The following is a 19,139-nucleotide window of genomic DNA, read 5'->3' as shown; positions in this document are numbered from 1 at the left end:
AGGCCTTCTGTGACACGCATGCTTCTTGAACCCACACTCACACGCTCCCTTTTCTCGTGCCTGAGCACTAGCTGTCCCCTCGGCCTGGCCCGCCCTCCACTCCCATGCCACATCCATAAACTTCTCTTCCTAGCATTTAGCCCATCTCGAAATGATTTATGTATGTAAATGATGTCCTCCCCAATTAAAACATTAGCTTTCTGAGGGTGTCTTGCTTGCTGCTTCACCCCATAGGGCCAGGCATGGCCACCCAATATTTATCGAGTGAATGAATAATTCACCGGACCCCACGCCCAAAGCGTCCATAAAGAACGCAAATCCGGTGTCTTAGGAGCCCCACCTGAAAAGCATCCCGGAGAAAACGCGCAAATAAAACGGGCGAGAGGCCATCATTTAGGAAAGCCCTCCCTTTTCCTCCCAAAAGAGAAAACAGCGGAAGACGGCGCCTGCGCCAACACTCCTCTACGGCCCCATCCCACTTTGGCCATGGGGTGGCGCTGTGCGCGCGCTCCCTGGCGCCTGAACTTCCCGGCCGGCTTCAGACCGCTCTAGCCGCCCTTCTCGCCTGCTCTGCTGGGAGGCGGGCGCACCCGCGGGGGGTCCCTCCAAGATGGCGGCGCAGAGGAGGAGCCTGCTGCAGAGTGTGAGGAACCGACCCGCTCTCCGGGCTGGGGGTTGGGAGCCCAAGGGGGGCCTGTCGGGTGCAGGCGCGGCTCCCTCTCCGCCGTTGGGCCGCCTCCTTCTCCCTGGCGAGGTGTGGCCGCCGCCCTCCCCTCTCCCGGGCCGGCCCCCCTCACTCCCGAGGCCGGGGGCGCGTGCGACCGCGCGAGGTCCGCGCGTGCGCGCTGCCGCCCGGTCGTCGGGGGCTGGGATTCGTGGTCCAGCGACCCCGAGCGTCAAGGGCGCGTCGAGAGTGGGGAGCGGCCTGGAGCCGCAAGGGAACGTGGCGCGCTGCGGCGGAGATCGCCGGGGTGGTGAGGCCACCGCGGGCAGCGAGCGGCCGTGGGATAATAACAGCGATAGCCGCGGCAGCCGCTTGTGTACCGCTTATCATCTCCCGGGTTTTCTGCCAATGGCTTTACCTTGTAAGCTTAATTTATATAACAGCCCCGGGAGGTAGGTTCTACAATTATTCCTGTTGGACGGGTGAGAAACTGAGGCACAGAGGGGTGGTCATTTGCCCAAGGCCACAGAGCTAGTAAGTGGCAGAGTCAGGATTAAAACCAGGCAGTCTGATCCCAGAAACCTTGTTAACCTCTTGGCACTACGGAAGATGTGACCGGAGGGGCAGCCCGGGTTCTGGTCCTGGCTCTAACGCACTGTGCCTCAGTTTCCTTGACTCTAAGGTGAGAGCAGGCAGTAGGAGGATTGTCCTGAGACTCACTCTTACCCCCTCGTCTGGACCCTCATGGGCTTGTCGCTGGTGTCTTACAGCCCCTGCATCCTCCTGACACACGTGCACATGGATGCACACACCTCTTGACGCCATGAACCTGTTCTGACCGGCCAGTGTAGGCTGTGGGGCCTCTGGGTCCTCCCCAGGTGGGGCAGTCTGTTGTGCTTGCCTGTGCCCTTGTCTGCCTCCTGTACTTGTGATCTACAATGAACAGTATCACCGGCACTTACCACCACGAGGGGCCAGGCACTCAATAAATATTTGTAAAAAAGCATTTGTAGACATGTGCAGGGCTTGGCCCTGGCCTTAAAGATACAGCAGACACTGGCCCTCCTGTTCTCGAGGGCCTTAAGGCATCAGAATTGGAGGCAGGGATGACTGTCACTGCTGTATACTAATGACAAGCTTTGTGTGGACTTTCTTTTGAAATTGCTCTTCCACCAGAGCAATTCCCAGGTTTCCCCAGTGGGGATTGCTCTCTTCCCCTCCACACCTTTGTTTTTTTGTTTGTTTGTTTTTAAAGATTTTATTTATTTATTTGAGAGAGAGAATGAGATAGCATGAGAGGGGAGAGGGTCAGAGGGAGAAGCAGACTCCCCGCTGAGCAGGGAGCCCCACGGGGGACTCGATCCCGGGACTCCAGGATCATGACCTGAGCCGAAGGCAGCCGCTTAACCAACTGAGCCACTCAGGCGCCCCCAACTCCACACCTCTGGCTGCCCTTTTATTTTACTAGTGCTCTGCGGGTCAGCCTTGTCATCAAGATAGGTAGGGCCGGCCCTTTGCTTTGTAAGCTTCCAAAGGGCAGGGCCCCTGTATAAATTTACCAATTGTAAAAATTCCAGAAATACAGGCTGGACTGTAGTGAATGCTGGAAGTGGTGAGTGCTGTGGGCCGCCGACTCGGCTTGCTGAGGGGAGTGGCTTCCAGCGTCCGTCTCTTCTGGATGTGATGGAGCCCAGGGGACTCGGGTTAAGCAGAAGCTTTGCTAGCTCCAGAATGTGTTCCTGGGTGGAAGTGGAATCCTTTCAAGACAGGACGATTAGCTTTAAGCGCATAGCATCGTGACGAAAGGCAAGGGGATGGCAGTGATGTCCACACAAGGCCCCTCCCACCTTGAGGATGACCAGACGTCTCTGCCCACAGGGTGTCTGAGTGTCCAGGCAGCGTGTGTGGCTCACTGACCTGCTCTCCACTGTCCTGAGTCTGGTAAGAGCAGCTCAAGTAGCAGCATTGAGCAGATGGCCATGAGGGTCCCGCAGGGCCTGGGGATACAAAGATAAAGAGGATGGGTGCGCACCCTCACTGCGTTTGCAGCATGGGGGAAGGAGCCATCGACTGCTAACAGTGCATAAGGCACTCTGTCGTCAGTGTTGAGGGCCTGTGGGTGGCCTCATTTGACTGGGACAGTGGAGGCTTGCAGAAGGGCCGGGGATTTGCTGACAACGTGGTGCTGGGAGGGTGTGCTGGGGCCAGATGGCAGAGCACTGGGGAGCTTCACCTTTGGTCCCTAGCCAGCATGGTACCTTAAAAGGTCTTTTGAAGAAAAGAAGAGCTTTTAAAGGTAGCTTGATGTGTTCAAGGGAACTTGGGCCCTTCGCAGCCTAACAAAAAGTACAAGTCCCATATGGACTTGGGCAAGTCACTTAACTAACGTCCCTGAACCTTGGTTCCCAAAAGAAAGGACTCCCAGGAGTGCTGTTAGGATTAAATGAACTAACACATTACTGTCCTAAGCCCAGCATGGTCCCAGTCCGGCCATGAAGTTCCACCTTCAGTTCAGAGCATTCACGTGTCACTGAGCACTTGCTATGTGGCCGATACTGTGTAGGTACAGGGGACACTTTCCTCATGAAGCCTCTGTTCTAATAAGGGAGACAGTCACAATGAGTAAATACAGATTGTAAACAATATAATATCTGTAGCATCAGTTGGTGCTGTGAGGAAGAATAGTCTGGATTCATAGAATGGTGGAGGGGCCGTTTTAGAGTGGTAGGGGAACGACCTCTCAACATTTGATGGGATGAAGGAGGGGATTTGGGAGGGAGTATTCTGCTTGAGGGAATAGGGATGCAAAGGCTTTTGTGTTTGGGGAGCACCAAGGAGGCCAGCATGGCTGGAGTAGAGTGCATTGGGGGGAGTGGGGGTGGCCAAGGTCCAAGGGACCTTTGTGGACCCTGGTGTGGACTTTGGATTCTGTTCTAAGTGTGCTGTGAAACTCAGTGGTTTTTAGGAAGGGCTGTATTTTGGAGGAAGAGCTGATAGGATTTGCTGGTGGATCAGATGTGGGGTGCATGACTGAGGAAGAAGAGTCAAGAAGGACTGCAAGGTTTTCAGTTGGAACAACAGCAGTGCCCTTTACTGAGATTAGGATCTCTGGAAGAGGAGCACATTTGGGGCTGAGAGAATCAAGTGTTTGGTGTTGCCTATGCTATTCTGTACTTAATTACAAAAAGAAAAGCAACTTGAAATTAATTTTTTTAACTCAGAAATCTTGAGCAACTACATCTACAAGATCACAGGTGCTGGCTCTATATTTTTTCTAATATATGTAATAAATGCCCCCATTAAAATAAAAACATCCATGAGGCCATCACCTACAGCCATCTCATCCGCCTTCAGAATGTGGCCCAGCTGCTCCAGCCACAGTAAGTGCTCCACAATTGTTAGTAGCCCCTTTAAGAATGTATTAGGACTATATTTGTGATGAAAACATAGAGAGCCTTTGATGAAAACCCTGCTGGGAGAGGTGGGGGCCAGGAGTTGAGCTGGTCCCGGTGGAGTGAGGAAGGAAAAGGGGGTCATTCAGAAAGACAGAGATGGCAGGAGGCATTGGGTATTTTAAGCTTTTTGGAGAGAAAGAACAGCTGCCCCCCCCCCCCACCCTGAGCCATCTTCCTGGGGGCATTATTCTCTCATTCTGAGCTTCCTTTTTCCCTCCAAGGAATTCGGGTGCTTTCACCACAAAAACACTCAGCCTTTTCATACTATAATTTGATATTCAAGCTGTGGCCTGAACTTGGAACCATGCTTTGTCCACTTTTGCTGCCCAGGAGTTTGAGATGAATCTCTGTGGGGACTGTTACAGACTGTTCCTCTGTGACACGGTCACATATGTGAATGAGGTTGCTTAAGGGTATGTGCATACAGAGGTTGTAACACCCTTCACTTAGGTTGCAATTGGATCACTATCAATACTTTTCACATCAAAATACGAATTTTGGGAGCTCCCTCACACAAGTCAAAATTAGGCTTTTTTTTTTTTTTTTTTAAGATTTTATTTATTTCAAGGAGTGAGTGAGAGAGAGAGCGGAGCAGGGGAGAGAGGCAGGTGGAGAGGGAGAAGAAAGCTTCCCGTGGAGCAGGGAGCCCCACGCGGGGCTCAATCCCAGGGCCCTGGGGTCATGACCCGAGCCGAAGAAGGCAGACACTCAACCGACTCGGCCACCCAGGTGCCCCAAAATTCGGCATTTTGAAACAGCCTTCTTTCTTACTGTATTTTGTGTTCAATTTCTGAGAAATAACTTGGAACCCACCAGAGAAAGAGGTGCAGGCTCACTGTGGAGTGTATTTATGCAGCTCTGTGATGAGGCTATGTGAGCGCAAGGCACCCCCATCTCGGCTCCGGGTGCGGGTGCTGAGGCACCCATCGCCGCTCCTGCTGGCAGGCCTGGCATTTGTGGGTGTGGGAGGAAGTATGCATCAGTGCGTGCAGGGGTGAGGAAGGGGGTGGTTTGTGTGAATAGGAAATACATGACCTTTCTGAAAATTGTTCCAGAAATGTGGAGGAAGGAAGCAAGAGACTTGGCAGTGGGGTGGAATCAGCGGGGGAGGGTTGGTGTGGCTAATCCCCAATGGAGGGGAGAGAGCTGCGGCAGCAGGATGGCTGCTCACCCGGCCACAGCAGCGTCAGTGTGATTTCGGGGCCATTGCTGACGTCAGGGAAGACCGAGGACTGTCCCACTCCCGCCTGGGCAGAACCTCCTGGAATTCTCTGGCCACTTGTCATTGAACGTCTGAGGTGCTGTGGGGACTGCATTCTAGGCAGGGCCTCCCACTGAAGGAGCACTCATAACTATATGAGAAATTGTCCATATATCTTTGGATCCAAGACACCATTAATTATAAGGACCCATCATTATTTTATATACTACTAAGAAAGAAAACACTTTGCTAATTAACGTGTAACGCATCAACTTCAGATATTAAAAGATTGAGAATACACGTCTTGGAATCAGCAAAATAAGTAGCTTAATTAACAGTACTAGGCTATAAAACAACAGCAACAGAACAGGGACCCCTGGCTGGCTCAGTCAGAAGAGCTTGTGACTCTTCATCTCAGGGTCGTGAGTTTAAGCCCCATGTTGGGTGTAGAGATTGCTTAAATGAATAAACTTAAAAAACAAAAACCAAGAAACCAATACCAAACGATAGCATGAAAGTTGCCAAAACACCAAATGGTTAATGACCAGGTTGCCTCATGAACCACTAGGATGGATTTCTCAGGGAAGGGGCCCTGCAGCCTTGGGTGGTTATTTTCCCAGAGTGTGGGACACGTACAGTGAGAGGGTTTGGTGTGTGCTGGCATAAAACTCATTGTTATATATCACACAGGTTATTTGCTTTTCAGCTCTCTTTCAAACTCTGATGAGATCAAGAGAGAAAGACTTGGTTTGGTCCTAGTATGTCCTTAACACCTTTCTTGATTCTTGCTAGTCTCCTCCCTGTTTTTGTTTTTAAAATTTTAGTTTTAAGTAATCTCTACCCCCAGTGTGGAGCTTGAACTCACAGCCCTGAGATCAAGAGTCACATGCTCCACCGACTGAGCCAGCCAGGTGTCCTAACCCCGCCTTTTTTTTTTTTTTTTTTTTTTTTTTAAACAGCGAGAACAGGGCTCTGGCTCAGAGTCTAATGCAGGCAGTAGGTTCAGCTAGAATTTAATAATCTTGTTTTCATTTTTTATTATCTTCAAGATACAGCAAGTGATACTGGTTTTCTACTTATAATACTGAAAATGTTTACATTCAAAATGAAGTCATTTGAGTAAAAGAAAATGTGGCAGTATAAAGAAAAAATACGAAGTGGGTAATTCCTTGAAGATAGTGAACGGCTGGTTGAGGTTTGGGAAACATGGGCCTCTGGCGCTGGTTGGATCTGAGCAGGGCCTTTGGAGGTGGACAGACTCGGAAAGGCAAGAAAAGGGGAGGGAGGCCTTGTCTCACCATGGATACTTTTTTTAATATGATTTTGGGTAATTTTTTCTTATTTCTCCTTTAAGAGCAAGTCAAGTCCAATTGGCTAGGAACTTTAAGTTTAAAGAGTGTCAGTATGAAATAAGTAGGACTTTGCTCAGCAAGCTTAATGTATTCAAATAGTTGATATGTTTTAAAGTGTGTGCCTGTTTCTGTGATTGTACCTGTGGGGTCAGTAGCCTCTTTATTTGAGGTCCCCAAAATACATTTGGCCTTTCAAGTAGAGCAAACCTTTGGTAGAGGTGTTACTTCCCTCCTGAGTTGGTGTGGACTCCTCCTGCCAGAAGTAGGTTAGCTTCCCACGCTTTTTTGTTCTGGTCACAGTTTTTTAGAAACCGTTTGGAACACTGTATAGAAGGCCTTATCTGTACAAGATAGACAGCTGAGTGAGATTGTTGATCTTCAAAGGGTAAGATTCAAAATTATGTCAACAGGCTGGAAGGCTGAGATGAAAGCATTAAGATATAATCCAGCTAATGTAAATTTAGGTTTAAAAACATCCTCTGTGGGAGTGTGGTTGGGGGAGACTGACTGGAGAGAACCTCAGAGGAAAAAGACTTTGTGATTTTAGTTGACAGCAAGTGGGGATTTTCACGTGGAGGCTAGATGCCGATCTTTAAGTGTATAAAGACTCTTGGTTTTTGTGTCTTGATTTTTCTGTCCTACCACCCTACTGATTTCTTTTATTTGAGTTAATTTTAACATTAATTCTTTAGGTTTACCATCCTATCAACTGCAAATAGAGATAATTGTACTTCTCCAATTCTTAAGCTCAGCTTCTTTTCTCTTATCTAATTGTGTGGGTTGACATCTCTGGTTCAGTGTTCAGTAATGGAGAAGGTGGGCATCCTTGCTGTGTTTCTGATCTTAATGAGAATGCCTCTGGTGTTTCCCCACGAAGATGCTGGCATTAGTGCCGACGGAAGTAGACATATATATATATAATGGCATGTTAACTGTCCATCGACTACTGTTTTCTTGAGTGTTATTATTGGCAGTGGACAGAGACTGTCCTTAAACAAACAGCACTGGAGTCCATACCCATTGATCTGAAAACCAATTGCTAGTTAATCAAATAATATACAGTTGACCCTTGAACAACATGGGTTTGAACTGTGCAGATTTACTTATATGCAGATTTTTTTCTATGAATACAGTACTGTATTGTGTATGTTCTTCATAATTTTCTCTTTTTTTTAAGATTTATTTATTCAAGAGAGAGGGAGTGAGCACGTGAGCAGGTGCATGGAGGGAGGAGCAGAGGGAGAGCAGAAAGAGAATTTTTTTTTTTTTAAAGATTTTATTTATTTATTTGACAGAGAGACACAGTGAGAGAGGGAACACAAGCAGGGGGAGTGGGAGAGGGAGAAGCAGGCTTCCCGCTGAGCGGGGAGCCCGATGCGGGGCTCGATCCCAGGACCCCGGGATCATGACCTGAGCTGAAGGCAGACGCTTAACGACTGAGCCACCCAGGCGCCCCAGAAAGAGAATTTTAAGCAGACTCCACACTGAGCGTGGAGCCCAACACAGGGCTTGCTCCCAGGACCCTGAGATCATGATCTGAGCCGAAACCAAGAGTCGGATGCTTAACTGACTGCGCCACCCAGGAGCCCCATTCCTTATGATTTTCTTTTTTTTTTTTTTTAATATTTTATTTATTTATTTGAGAAAGAGAATGAGATAGAGAGAGTACATGAGAGGGGGGAGGGCCAGAGGGAGAAGCAGACTCCCCGCCCAGCAGGGAGCCCGATGCGGGACTAGACCCCAGGACTTCAGGATCATGACCTGAGCCGAAGGCAGCTGCCCAACCAACCGAGCCACCCAGGCACCCTCCTTATGATTTTCTTAATATTTTCTTTTTTCTAGCTAACTTTACTGTAAGAATTCATTATATAATACATATGACATACAAAACATGTCAATTAATTGTTTATGTTATTGGTAAGGCTTCCAGTCACTAGTAGCCTATGTCAATATAGTTAAGTTTTTGGGGAGTCAGAAGTTGCATGTGGACTTTAGACTGTGCAGGAGGTTGGTGCCCCAACCTCAGCATTGTTCAAGAGTCAACCATATTTCCAAAATATTGCTAGCTCAACATTAGGAAAATCAGATTTCAAAAAGAGCACTTAACATTGTAGAGGTGGCCAGGCACTAGTCATAAATATGGAAGAACAAGATGATTGTAAGTAGATTGACCACTGTCATACAATTTTTCGGATTTGGGAGGGCTTGCTATTCCCACACGAGCTGAGTGTGGCTGCAGCGGTCCAGGCAGCATCAGCCCATTCCTGGTAGCAATGTCATGGGCGCCCACCGGGAAATGCTTTCAGATGAGTTGTCCCTGTGCCCTGAAACACGGACGTGGCCAGTTCCTCGGTCATTTGTTCCAGTTTGTTTCCTTCCTTCCTTGTAAAAGACTCTTTCCTTAGTGTTTTTTGTAGCCTATCTCAATGTCAAGTGGGCCCATAAGTTGCTTGGGTAATATTTATTTTTTGCTGGAAAGTATGAATTTGTTGGAAAGATTTGAGTCCTCGGAAGCCTGTCCCTGTCCCTTGTGGGAGGTAGGGAATGGCAGAGGAAGCACCATGGTCGCAGCACCAGTGACAGGTTTTGCATCCTGGATGACACATTTGTATGGTTCATCTTCTATTCGAGGACAAGTTCAATCCATCTTAATCTCATCTTTAATCACAGACAGTGATTAAGTTAATCACTTTCTGTACTTTAGAAAGTATAAACATCTTTTGCTGTGCTTTATTTTAAAAGATTTATTTATTTATTTGACAGAGAGAGAGCACACAAGCAGGGGGAGCAGTAGAGGGAGAGGGAGAAACAGGCTCTCCACTGAGCAGGGAGCCTGATGCAGGGCTCGATTCCAGGACCCTTAACTGCTTAACCGACTGGGCCATCCAGGTGCCCCTTCTGCCGTGCTTTAAAACAGCTGTGATGCTTTGGGGTACTGAATATTGGTCTCTTGACCCATCTTTTCAGGAGGAAGACATGGGACACACCTGACTAGGGAGATGCTTTTGTGCTTAATGTCATGCTTAATCTCACTTGAATTGGAGGCAAGAGACACACCCTAAAAAAAAAAGAACTTCAGCGTCTGCCTTCAGCTCGGGTCATGATCCCGGGGTCCTGGGATCGAGTCCCACATCGGGCTCCCTGCCCCTTGGGGAGCCTGCTTCTCCCTCCGCCTCTCTCTCTCTGTCTCTCATGAACAAATAAATAAAATCAAAAAAAAAAGATGATATATGTATATATTTACTCAAAAAAAGAACTTCTTTTGGAAACTTATTTGCTAGGTTGCCTTTGTAAGGTCTCTGACAATGGTGGTATATTAGTCAGATCTAAGACCTAAGGGATAATTGGCACAAAGCGGTTCATTGAAAAATAATTAATTCCTTGGCAATGAACTCTTTTCAATGGCATGGAAGGCCTTACCCTGTTCCCACCCAGGCACACATGTATGAACACTGTAGCAAGCCACGTTCCCCTCTGGTCACTACAGAGGCCACGCTGGCCTTCTTGGACCTCCTTAAACCTCACACACTTATTTTTCCACCTCAGGGTCTTTGCACATGCTGTTTCCTCTGCCTAGAAGGCTCCTTTCCCACTTTTCTGAAATGGTCACTGCTCCATAATCATTTGGGTCTGGCTCAGAGGTTGCCTCTTTTGACCATTTCATCTAAAAGAGCCCTCACCATCACTCACGGTCCCCTTACCCTAACTATATATATTATATGGCACATATCCCTGTCTCAAATAGCTTTATTTATAGTATTACATGTTTGAAGTTTCTCTTTGACTAGAAAGGAGGCTTCAAACAAGGACCCTCAGTCGTTTTCTGCACTGTGGCTCCAGCACCTAGAATAATGCCAGCCTTTTATAAATGCCCAGTAAACGTTTATTGAATACGTGTTTGTATTCATTGAATGTACTCTAATTGCATAATGTCATATGTGAATTCCAAAGACTTAATTAAGGTAGTTCGCATTTATATTAAGAGAGACATTTATATTGCTTTCAAATGAGACAGGTCAGGATTCCAGCTAGAGGGGCGCCTGGGTGGCTCAGTCCATTGAGCGTCTGCCTTCAGCTCAGGTCATGATCCCAGGTATCCAGCCCTACGTTGGGCTCCTTGCTTAGCGGGAAGCCTGTCTCCCTCTCCCTCTGCCTACTGCTCATGTGTGCTCTCTCTCGCTCTCGCTTGCTCTCTCTCTCAAATAAATAAAGTCTTTTTTTTTTAAGATTCTATTTATTTATTTGACAGACACAGCGAGAGAGGGAACACATGCCCTTCATACCTGGTGTCCTCAGAAGCTGAGCAGAATTTCAGCTCTTGTTGCTGTTTCTTTTCCACGGCTAGGTTTCGTTCACATTTTCTGTTTTCTAAGGCTACTAATAGGCATTAGTGGTTTTTCAGAACTTGTGGTGACATCTTGTGAATAAGTCTTATAAAGAAGTAAGTAAGATTAGGGGCACCTGGGTGGCTCAGTCGTTAAGCACCTGCCTTCGGCTCAGGTCATGATCTCAGGGTCCTGGGATTGAGCCCTGCATCGGGCTCCCTGCTCCGCGGGAAGCCTGCTTCTCCCTCTCCCACTCCCCCTGCTTGTGTTCCCTCTCTCGCTGTCTCTGTCTGTCAAATAAATAAATAAAATCTTTAAAAAAAAAAAGTAAGTAAGATTAAAGACACACCATGTTGATGAATTGCAAGATTCAGCACAGTGAAGATGTCAGATCTCAAAGTGATCTGTAAACAATTCCAGTCAAAATCCCAGCAAGATTTTCTTGTAGATACAGACAAGCTAATTTTAAAATTTATAGAGAAAGCAAAGGAACTAGGATGACTGAAATAATTTTGAAGAAGAATGAAGTTAGAAGCAAGCCACTACCCAATTGTATAATATAGATTATAAATAAAATGTAGGTTTGATAATGGAGATTTTAGATACAGATTTATAAAGCTATGGTAATCAAGAGCATGGAATTGGTGGAGGGATGGACACATGGATCCATGGAACAGAGTGGAGGACAGAGACCCACACAAGGATGGCCAGTTAATTTTTTTGAAAGAGGTGCAGAGATAACTTAATGGAGAAAGGGCAGTCTTTTCAACAAATGGTGTTGGAACAATTGGATATCCATATGTGAAACAAAAAAAAAACCTTAGACCTAAACTTCCTGTCTAATACAGAGATTAACCCCAAATGGATCACCGGTCTAAATGTGAAACTATCAGAAGAAAAACTTAGGTCTCTGTGGCTGGGGCCAGGCAGATAGTTAGAAAGCATGCACCGTGAGAGAAAAAGCTGATAAAATGGATTTCATCAAAACTAAAAACTCTTGGCCTGCAAAAGATACCAATAAGCAAATAAAATAAGCTACAGGGGCACCTGGGTGGCTCAGTCGGTTAAGCTCTGCCTCTTGGTTTCAGCTCAGGTCATGATCTCATGGGTTGTGGGATAGAGCCCTGAGTCGGGCTCCCCACTCAGTGGGGAGTCTGCTTGAAAGATTCTCTCCCTCTGCCCCTCCCCTGCTCGTTCTCTCTCTCTCTCTCAGAGTAAATAAATCTTGCAAAAAAAAGAAAGAAAGAAAGAAAGAAGCTACAGACTGAGAAAAAATATTTGCAAATCACATGTCCAACAAAGGACTTTATCCAAAAAACATAAAAGAGTTCTCAGAACTCGGCAGGTGAAAAAACAACCCACATAAAAAATGGACATAAGAAAAAAAAATGGGCATAAGACTTAAAACAGACGCTTCACCAAAGCTGTGGCGATGGCAAAGAAGCACATGAAAAGATGCTTAACACCATTATTAGCCACCAGGGAAACGCAGATCAAAGCCCTGATGAGCTAGCACTACCCACTTCCTAGAATGTCTCCATTTAACAAAGGAGACGCTACAGTGGTGAGGATGCGGAGCCCCTGGAACTCTCCTTGTGCATTTGTTGGCGGGAGCGCAAATGGTACACCACTTTGGGAAACAGTTGGCAATTTCTTACAAAATTAGACAGCCATCTCATCCCTCCTCTAGGGATGTGAAAGGTCATGTTCACACAAAAACCTGCCCATGACTGTTCATACCGGCCCTCCATAATTGCCCCAAACTGGAAACAGCCCAGATGCCCTTGAGTGGATGAGCGGATGGGCTTCTGCATCCATCTGATGGAAAACTCTGTGATGAAGGGACAAACCTGCTGCCACAGCAACTTATGGCAGGTATCTCTGAGGCATGGTGCTGAGGGAGAGGAGCCCGTCTCAAAAGGTTATGCCCTTCGAGACCAGGAGCGGAGTGGTGGGTGCCGGGGCTGGGGAGGGGGAGTTAGTGTTCGATGGGGACAGAGTTTCAGTTTTACAAGATGGAAAGAGCCATGGGGATGGGTGGCGGGGCCGGCTGCACAACACTGAATATTTAGTACCCCGAACTATACCCTTAAAAATGGTTAAGATGGTGAATTTTGCTAAATGCATTTTATCACAAAAAGAAAAAAAAGTCATGTACTGCTTAATTTCACTGAAGATTTTTTTTTTTAAGATGTTGTTTATTTATTTGACAGAGACAACGAGAGAGGGAACACAAGCAGGAGGAGTGGGAGAGGGAGAAGCAGGCTTCCCGCCGAGCAGGGAGCCCGATGCGGGGCTCGATCCCAGGACCCTGGGATCATGACCTGAGCCGAAGGCAGACGTTAAGAATTGAGCCACCCAGGCGCCCCTCACCAAAGATATTACTGAAAAGACAACGTAGTGGCCTAGCACAGGGCTAGGGGAGGGTGTGGCTACAAAGGGGTGACACAAGAGTCACAAGCTAACCCCAGGCCTTTTACATACCTGATTGCAAAAGCCCATCGAAGTGGTTTTCACGGCCTCCTTTGAAGGCTCGGACTGCTACCTTGCGAGCAGTCGCACACAGTAGCCATGCCTGTTTAATATTTCAGTACAGCGTCCGATGCAAACTTTGTCCTCCTTGCAGTTGACTTTTTATTCTCCCAGTTGTTTCGGTTTCCTGTAGTTCAGCCCGGTGGTCCTGGGAATGCCCCTGTGAACTGGGCTGACACTCGGGTAGGGACGGCTCTGGGGAGACTGTCAGTGAGAAGCAGTGGATTGCACCAGGGCCCTGTGTCAGAGTTGTTTTCTGAGGCTTAAAAAATGCAGATGCTCAGAATGAACTGCGGGGAGATTTAGGCAGTTCAGAATCTGTGTTTGGGCCAGGCCTGGCCACAGGTGTGTGTGCACCTGCGTGTGCGTGTAAGGTTCTAAGCTCCATGGTGATGATACTGAGCAGTCTGGTTTGGGATCCATGGGGTAGAAGGGCAGTCAGACACAGGCAGGCCAGAGTGAGGGAGCCACGTGTCATAGGAGTGCATGGGAGGGCTATCAGTCAAGCCCTGGCTGGGGGTGGGGTGGTCTTCCTGAAGGAAGACTTCCTGGAGGCGGTGACTGCTGAGCCAGAGTCCCGAAGGCATGGAGAATTGCTAGACAAGGATAAGGAGTCTGTTCATGCAGAGGGAAAAGAGTGGGGCTCTGGGGGCCTTGTACTTGTGGAGAAGGATGTGGCACGGAGCAGATGGAAGAGGTCACCGGAGCAGAGCAGGGAGCAGGGGCAGAGGCCCCAGTGGCATGAAGCATGACTGAGGCTTGCTCGCAAAGACCGTTTCTCCAGTGCCATCCGGGCCGCCTCAGTCAGTCACCTGGAGGATCTGCTGTTGCTGGTATCCTGGGCCCCACCAGGATCGGCCACTCTGGGGGCTGGGCCTGGAGACCTCCAGTTATAACCGGTGCCCGAGGGACTGGCGTCAGAGCCGCAGCAGGGAGAGGTGGGGAGCTACCAAAGAGCTTTCTACCAAGAGTTTGCTGCACCCGTGTGTCTCACTCATGTTTTGTAACCCAGCTCATGCTTGGCAACCACTGCTGGGCCTTGAATTTGGGAGCTCTAGGCTTTTCTAGGTTTCCTGGAGAAAAACATTGTGGACTACCCATAAAAACATGCAGGCCCTTCTGTAGGTGTTTGTTCGTACAAGCATTGTTTTCCAGGAGGAAGTGGAACCTTGTCCACGGGGCTCTGGGGCTACTAGTTTTTGTTGGGGAAGAAGGTGAGGGCTCTGTCCTGGGGGAGAAGGTGACACTTCTCGGTCTCCTGGTGTCCTTCTCAGGAACAGCAACCAAGCTGGACAGATGACCTGCCGCTCTGCCACCTCTCTGGCGTTGGTTCGGCCTCCAACCGCAGCTACTCTGCTGATGGCAAGGGCACTGAAAGCCACCCACCGGAGGACAGCTGGCTCAAGTTCAGGTGAGTGTGCCGGCGGTGTCCCCCTGGGCATCGGAAGCAGGTCTGTGGGCAAGAAAAAGCCACAGTTTTGCACCTCTCTCAAATGGGGCTCGCCACTGAGATGTGGGAGGTGGCACCTGCTGCTGTCCCTTGCACAGCTGGACCTCACACCCACCCAGGGCCTGCTACCGTGGGGGCGGGAAGTGTCCCAGAAGGCCATGCCCGCGGGGAAGGAAGGTCAATGTGGGGAGACTCAGGTGGGCAGCTGAAGCCACCGCTGCTGTGTCTTTGGCCTCCCCCAATCCTGGCCCTCCTCCCCTCCGCTTGGGAACTGGTGTCACTCTTCTGTAAGCCCCCAGTCTCAAGCTGCTCCCCCTCTCTCTGGCAGGAGTGAGAACAACTGCTTCCTGTACGGGGTCTTCAACGGCTATGATGGCAACCGAGTGACCAGCTTCGTGGCCCAGCGGCTGTCTGCTGAGCTCCTGCTGGGCCAGCTCAGCGCCGAGCACACCGAGGCGGACGTGCGGCGCGTGCTGCTGCAGGTAGCGTTGCTCGGGCTGGCTGACCGGGTCCCCCGGGAGCTCAGCCCGGCAACTGCAAAGTGCTGGGTTAGCCAGGCTTGGTCTGAAGGGGCTGCCGGCTCCTTCTCCTGCAGAGGAACCCGCTCTGGGAGCCTTTCCCGGTGGCAGGGTGTGAGGAGCGTAATGGCCGTGGGGCCTAGAATTTAAAGTGGTAAGGGCCCCGGGCAGTGAGGAAGTTTAGGAGCTGTTTACTGCTGTGTAACTTAAGGAGCAAGGATCTTATTTTTATTTTATTTTATTTATTTAAAGATTTTATTTTATTTATTTTTAAACATTTTACTTATTTATTTGAGAGAGAGAGCACAGAGGGAGAGGGTGAAACAGACTCCCTGCTGAGCGGAGAGTCCAGTGTGGGACTCGATCCCAGGACCCTGAGATCATGACCTGAGCCAAAGGCAGATACTTAACTGATTGAGCCACCCAGGCGCCCCAAAAGATTTTATTTTATTTTTTTTAAAGATTTTATTTATTTATTTGACAGAGAGAGACAGCAAGAGAGGGAACACAAGCAAGGGGAGTGGGAGAAGGAAAAGCAGGCTTCTTGCTGAGCAGGGAACTCGATGCGGGGCTCGAGTTCCCCGCATCAGGGGGTCATGGGATCATGACCCGAGCCGAAGGCAGACACCCAACAACTGAGCCACCAGGCGCCCCGATTTTATTTTTTTTAAAGTAATCTCTACACCCAATGTGGGGCGTGAGGCTCAAACTTACAACCCCATGATCAAGAGTCACATGCTCTTCTGACTAAGCCAGCTAGGCGTCCTAAGGAGCAAAGATTTTAAAAGCCCGTTGTGGCATTCAGCAATGCCAGAGGCCTGTGTTCGAGATGAAAGTTCCACGGAGGCCCTGTTGGAGAGCCCAGTGCTATGTTATATGGACAGTAACATGAGATCCTGGATCTGAGGATCTGAGTCATGGTGTCAGGAGGCCTTGCTGGGGGTAGGTTGCACTTAGAAAGACTGCTGCCCCACAGAGGTGTTCCAGGTGGATGTAGCCAGCCATGAGCCGGTACAGTACCACACTTGTAACAGTGCAGCGGGTCGTGCCCACCGATGGAGGAAGTGGCCCAGTGAATTCAACTGGCCAGCAGCTAAGAGGTTTGTCCCCTCACAGGCCCAAAGAATGGCAGTTTCCGGCCTTTGGTTTGGTAGCACAATTTGCAATTCAAAACAGTGCATTTTGGAAGCGCTGTGGGGGCACAGTGCCCCTGCTGGAGCTCAGGCCCTTGTGGTCACAGCTCCCCCAAGACCGGAAGGGATGGGGGACCAGAGAGGACCCTTAGGCCAGGGAAGAAGGAGTATGGAACAGTGGAGTGGAGGGTTGGAGAGCTGGTGGAGTTGTCCTCGGAGTGGAGGGTTGTGCTTGAGAGCCCCAAATGGGTGGTGACTGGGATTCAGGCAAGGGAATCCATCTGGAGCTTAGAGACAGCCTCTGGTGTGCTAGTGTTTGCATATGCTCTAGTGTGGGTGACCTTCATCACCCTGGTGCCCTCCAAACTGGAACAGCCCAGATGGGTCAGCCTTGCATGTGAAAGTCACCCCACTGCCATTGGCCTGACCAAACCGCCAGCCTGTGAGCAGCTGCCTGTGGGAGTCGGTAAAAATATGGACAAGAGGCATGTCGTGGGCAGCCGTGCACGGTGCAGCCATTTGTCCTGAGGAGGCCAAGCTGACCCCGCCTTGCCACAGTCAGTGGGGGCGCTGCCATCCACGAGGCGCACGGACCCCCTTCGCTATCCCAGCTTGCCAGGGCCTCAGGCAGTGGTGGCTCTGTCACCGCTTCCCCAAGGTCCGTGGGCAGGGGGCTGAGGAGCGCGGAAGCCGCATCCTCCTGCAGCTGGGTAAGACCTGCCCTGCTGAATTTAGCCCGTTCCCAAAGGGACCCTTTCCGCTGTGGCGAATTGGCATTTGTAGTGGTGTCGAGCCACTGCCGGGAGCCGTCCCTGATCTATGATATCGTGAGGAAGGTGAGTAGGGCAGCCCTAGTCCGTGAGGGCCTCGGTTGCTAACAAAGCCCACGAAGGAGCCAGAATCCGAGGTTCTGAGGGCATGCAGCCGTCTGGGCCGGAAGCCCACAGGCAGCCAGGAGGGGCCGTGGTTAGTCTGTCGTCCCCAGGACGCCGAGGCCACCTGGAAGAAGGAGCCGAGGGAACAAGGGAGCGGGCTTGATGAGTTGACCTTTGAGCCATTGGGCTTTCCTTTTTTTTTTTTTTTCTTCAGATTTTATTTCTTTATTTGACCGAGAGAGCGAGTGAGCACAGGGGAAGCGGCAGAGGGAGAGGGAGAAGCAGCCTCCCACTGAGCAGGGAGCCCGACGTGGGGCTCAGTCCCAGGACCCCGGGATCATGACCTGAGCCAAAGGCAGACGCTTAACGGACTGAGCCACCCAGGTTCCCCGAGCCAGCGGGCTTTCAAGCTCGAACTCGCTGTGGAGCTTCTCCTTGCTTTGCTGGTGCCTGGATAAAGAAAGGAGGAGAGTGTGGTGTGTGTTGCCTCCAAAGTGTGAGGAGACGCAAGGCGTGGCGGGCTTGTCTTAGTGTGGTGGGAGACTGAATGGTTCACAATTGGTGTTTAGCTCAAGTGGAATTTCCCTGCCTTTACGGGACGAATTAAGGCCCTTGAATTTTATGTGGGGCAATAGCCCAACCTCTGTGTTGCAGGTGGATCCCATCCCATGGAGGTTGAACGCCTTCTATATCCTGCCTGTTAACGCCTTGTCATTTAAAGGGTGCCCCTCACTGATGTGGGGAAGGGTTCCCAGGAAGTGTCCACAAGAGCAGTAAAATGTCTTTATGTCTTTATGTGTCCCAGTGGGTAATTAGAGAAGTATACGGATGGTTGTCTCCTGGAGGAGGGACAGGCCCCAGGGGACAGCTGGGTCCCTGGGGCAGGGGCGTGGGCAGGGCCTGGGATCCAGATCCTGCTGTAGGGGCTCGGGCATGCCAGCAGGTGACAGCATACACAGCACCTGAGCAAAGACCTCTAACTTGTGTCCTGGCCGTCTTGAGAGCAAGTCATGAAGGGTCCCTGATCTCCGGAGCTACCCAGAGAGGCCTGTGGGTCATCTCAGGAGGGTTGCAGGCCACCCCTCCGTGGGTACCCAGAAGGGGCCCAGGAGCCTCCGTATCTCCTCGGGCCCCTCCATTGGGTTCCTGGCTGTAGGGGCAAACAAGATTTGGGCTTAAATCTGAGTCAGGAGAGGCGGAGTGTCTTCTTCCTTATCTCGGAGGGCTCCTGAGCCTTCGGGGATCTCTTCCTCAGAGCCTGCCACCTTTTTTGATTTTGTCTGTCTCCTGCCTTTGTGGCTTGACACATTTGGAGGCCCTGTGGTGCCAAGTCCGGGGGTCCTCTAGGGTGTCTCTAATAAAATGGGTCCTCAGTACCTTGGGTGTTTTGTTTTTTTAACCAATTATGAATTTTAGAGTTGTTGGCCAGGCTAGCCAAACTGACCCATCTCAGCCGCTGCAAAGAACAGCTCGGAGCCAGTTCAGAGTCCCGTAAGAGTCAGTCAGCACCCTTCTCCCCACTTTGAACAAATGTTTCTAGAAAACCTTGTATTGCCAACCTGGTACAGTTACTGGTCTCCATTTCCGGGTCACGCTGGTCATCATTGGACATGCTGGTGCGATGGAAGGTAGCC

The 19,139-nt window shown here is 49.8% G+C and overlaps 1 protein-coding gene across 2 annotated transcripts in view; it reads left to right on the top strand.

Annotated features, from left to right (window-relative positions):
- Positions 1 to 523: 523 nt before the first annotated feature.
- Positions 524 to 19,139, top strand: part of TAB1 (TGF-beta activated kinase 1 (MAP3K7) binding protein 1) — a 31,798-nt gene continuing 13,182 nt past the window's right edge. The window contains exons 1-3 of one of the 2 annotated variants that reach the window (XM_025882024.2): positions 524 to 643; positions 14,804 to 14,940; positions 15,308 to 15,461. In XM_025882024.2, coding sequence (XP_025737809.1) covers positions 611 to 643; positions 14,804 to 14,940; positions 15,308 to 15,461 — 324 coding nt within the window. In that variant the 5' untranslated portion in view covers positions 524 to 610. Of the gene's footprint in view, positions 644 to 12,707; positions 12,873 to 14,803; positions 14,941 to 15,307; positions 15,462 to 19,139 lie in introns of those variants that run through there. The other variant, XM_025882023.2, reaches the window with a different exon arrangement.

The sequence above is a fragment of the Callorhinus ursinus genome, unplaced genomic scaffold, assembly GCF_003265705.2.
Source record: "Callorhinus ursinus isolate GAN/ISIS: 27379988/994484 unplaced genomic scaffold, GSC_fseal_2.0 scaffold48, whole genome shotgun sequence".
Classification (NCBI taxonomy): domain Eukaryota; kingdom Metazoa; phylum Chordata; class Mammalia; order Carnivora; family Otariidae; genus Callorhinus; species Callorhinus ursinus.
Note: the sequence above shows the minus strand (reverse complement) of the source record. Positions and strands in the feature narration are given on the sequence as shown.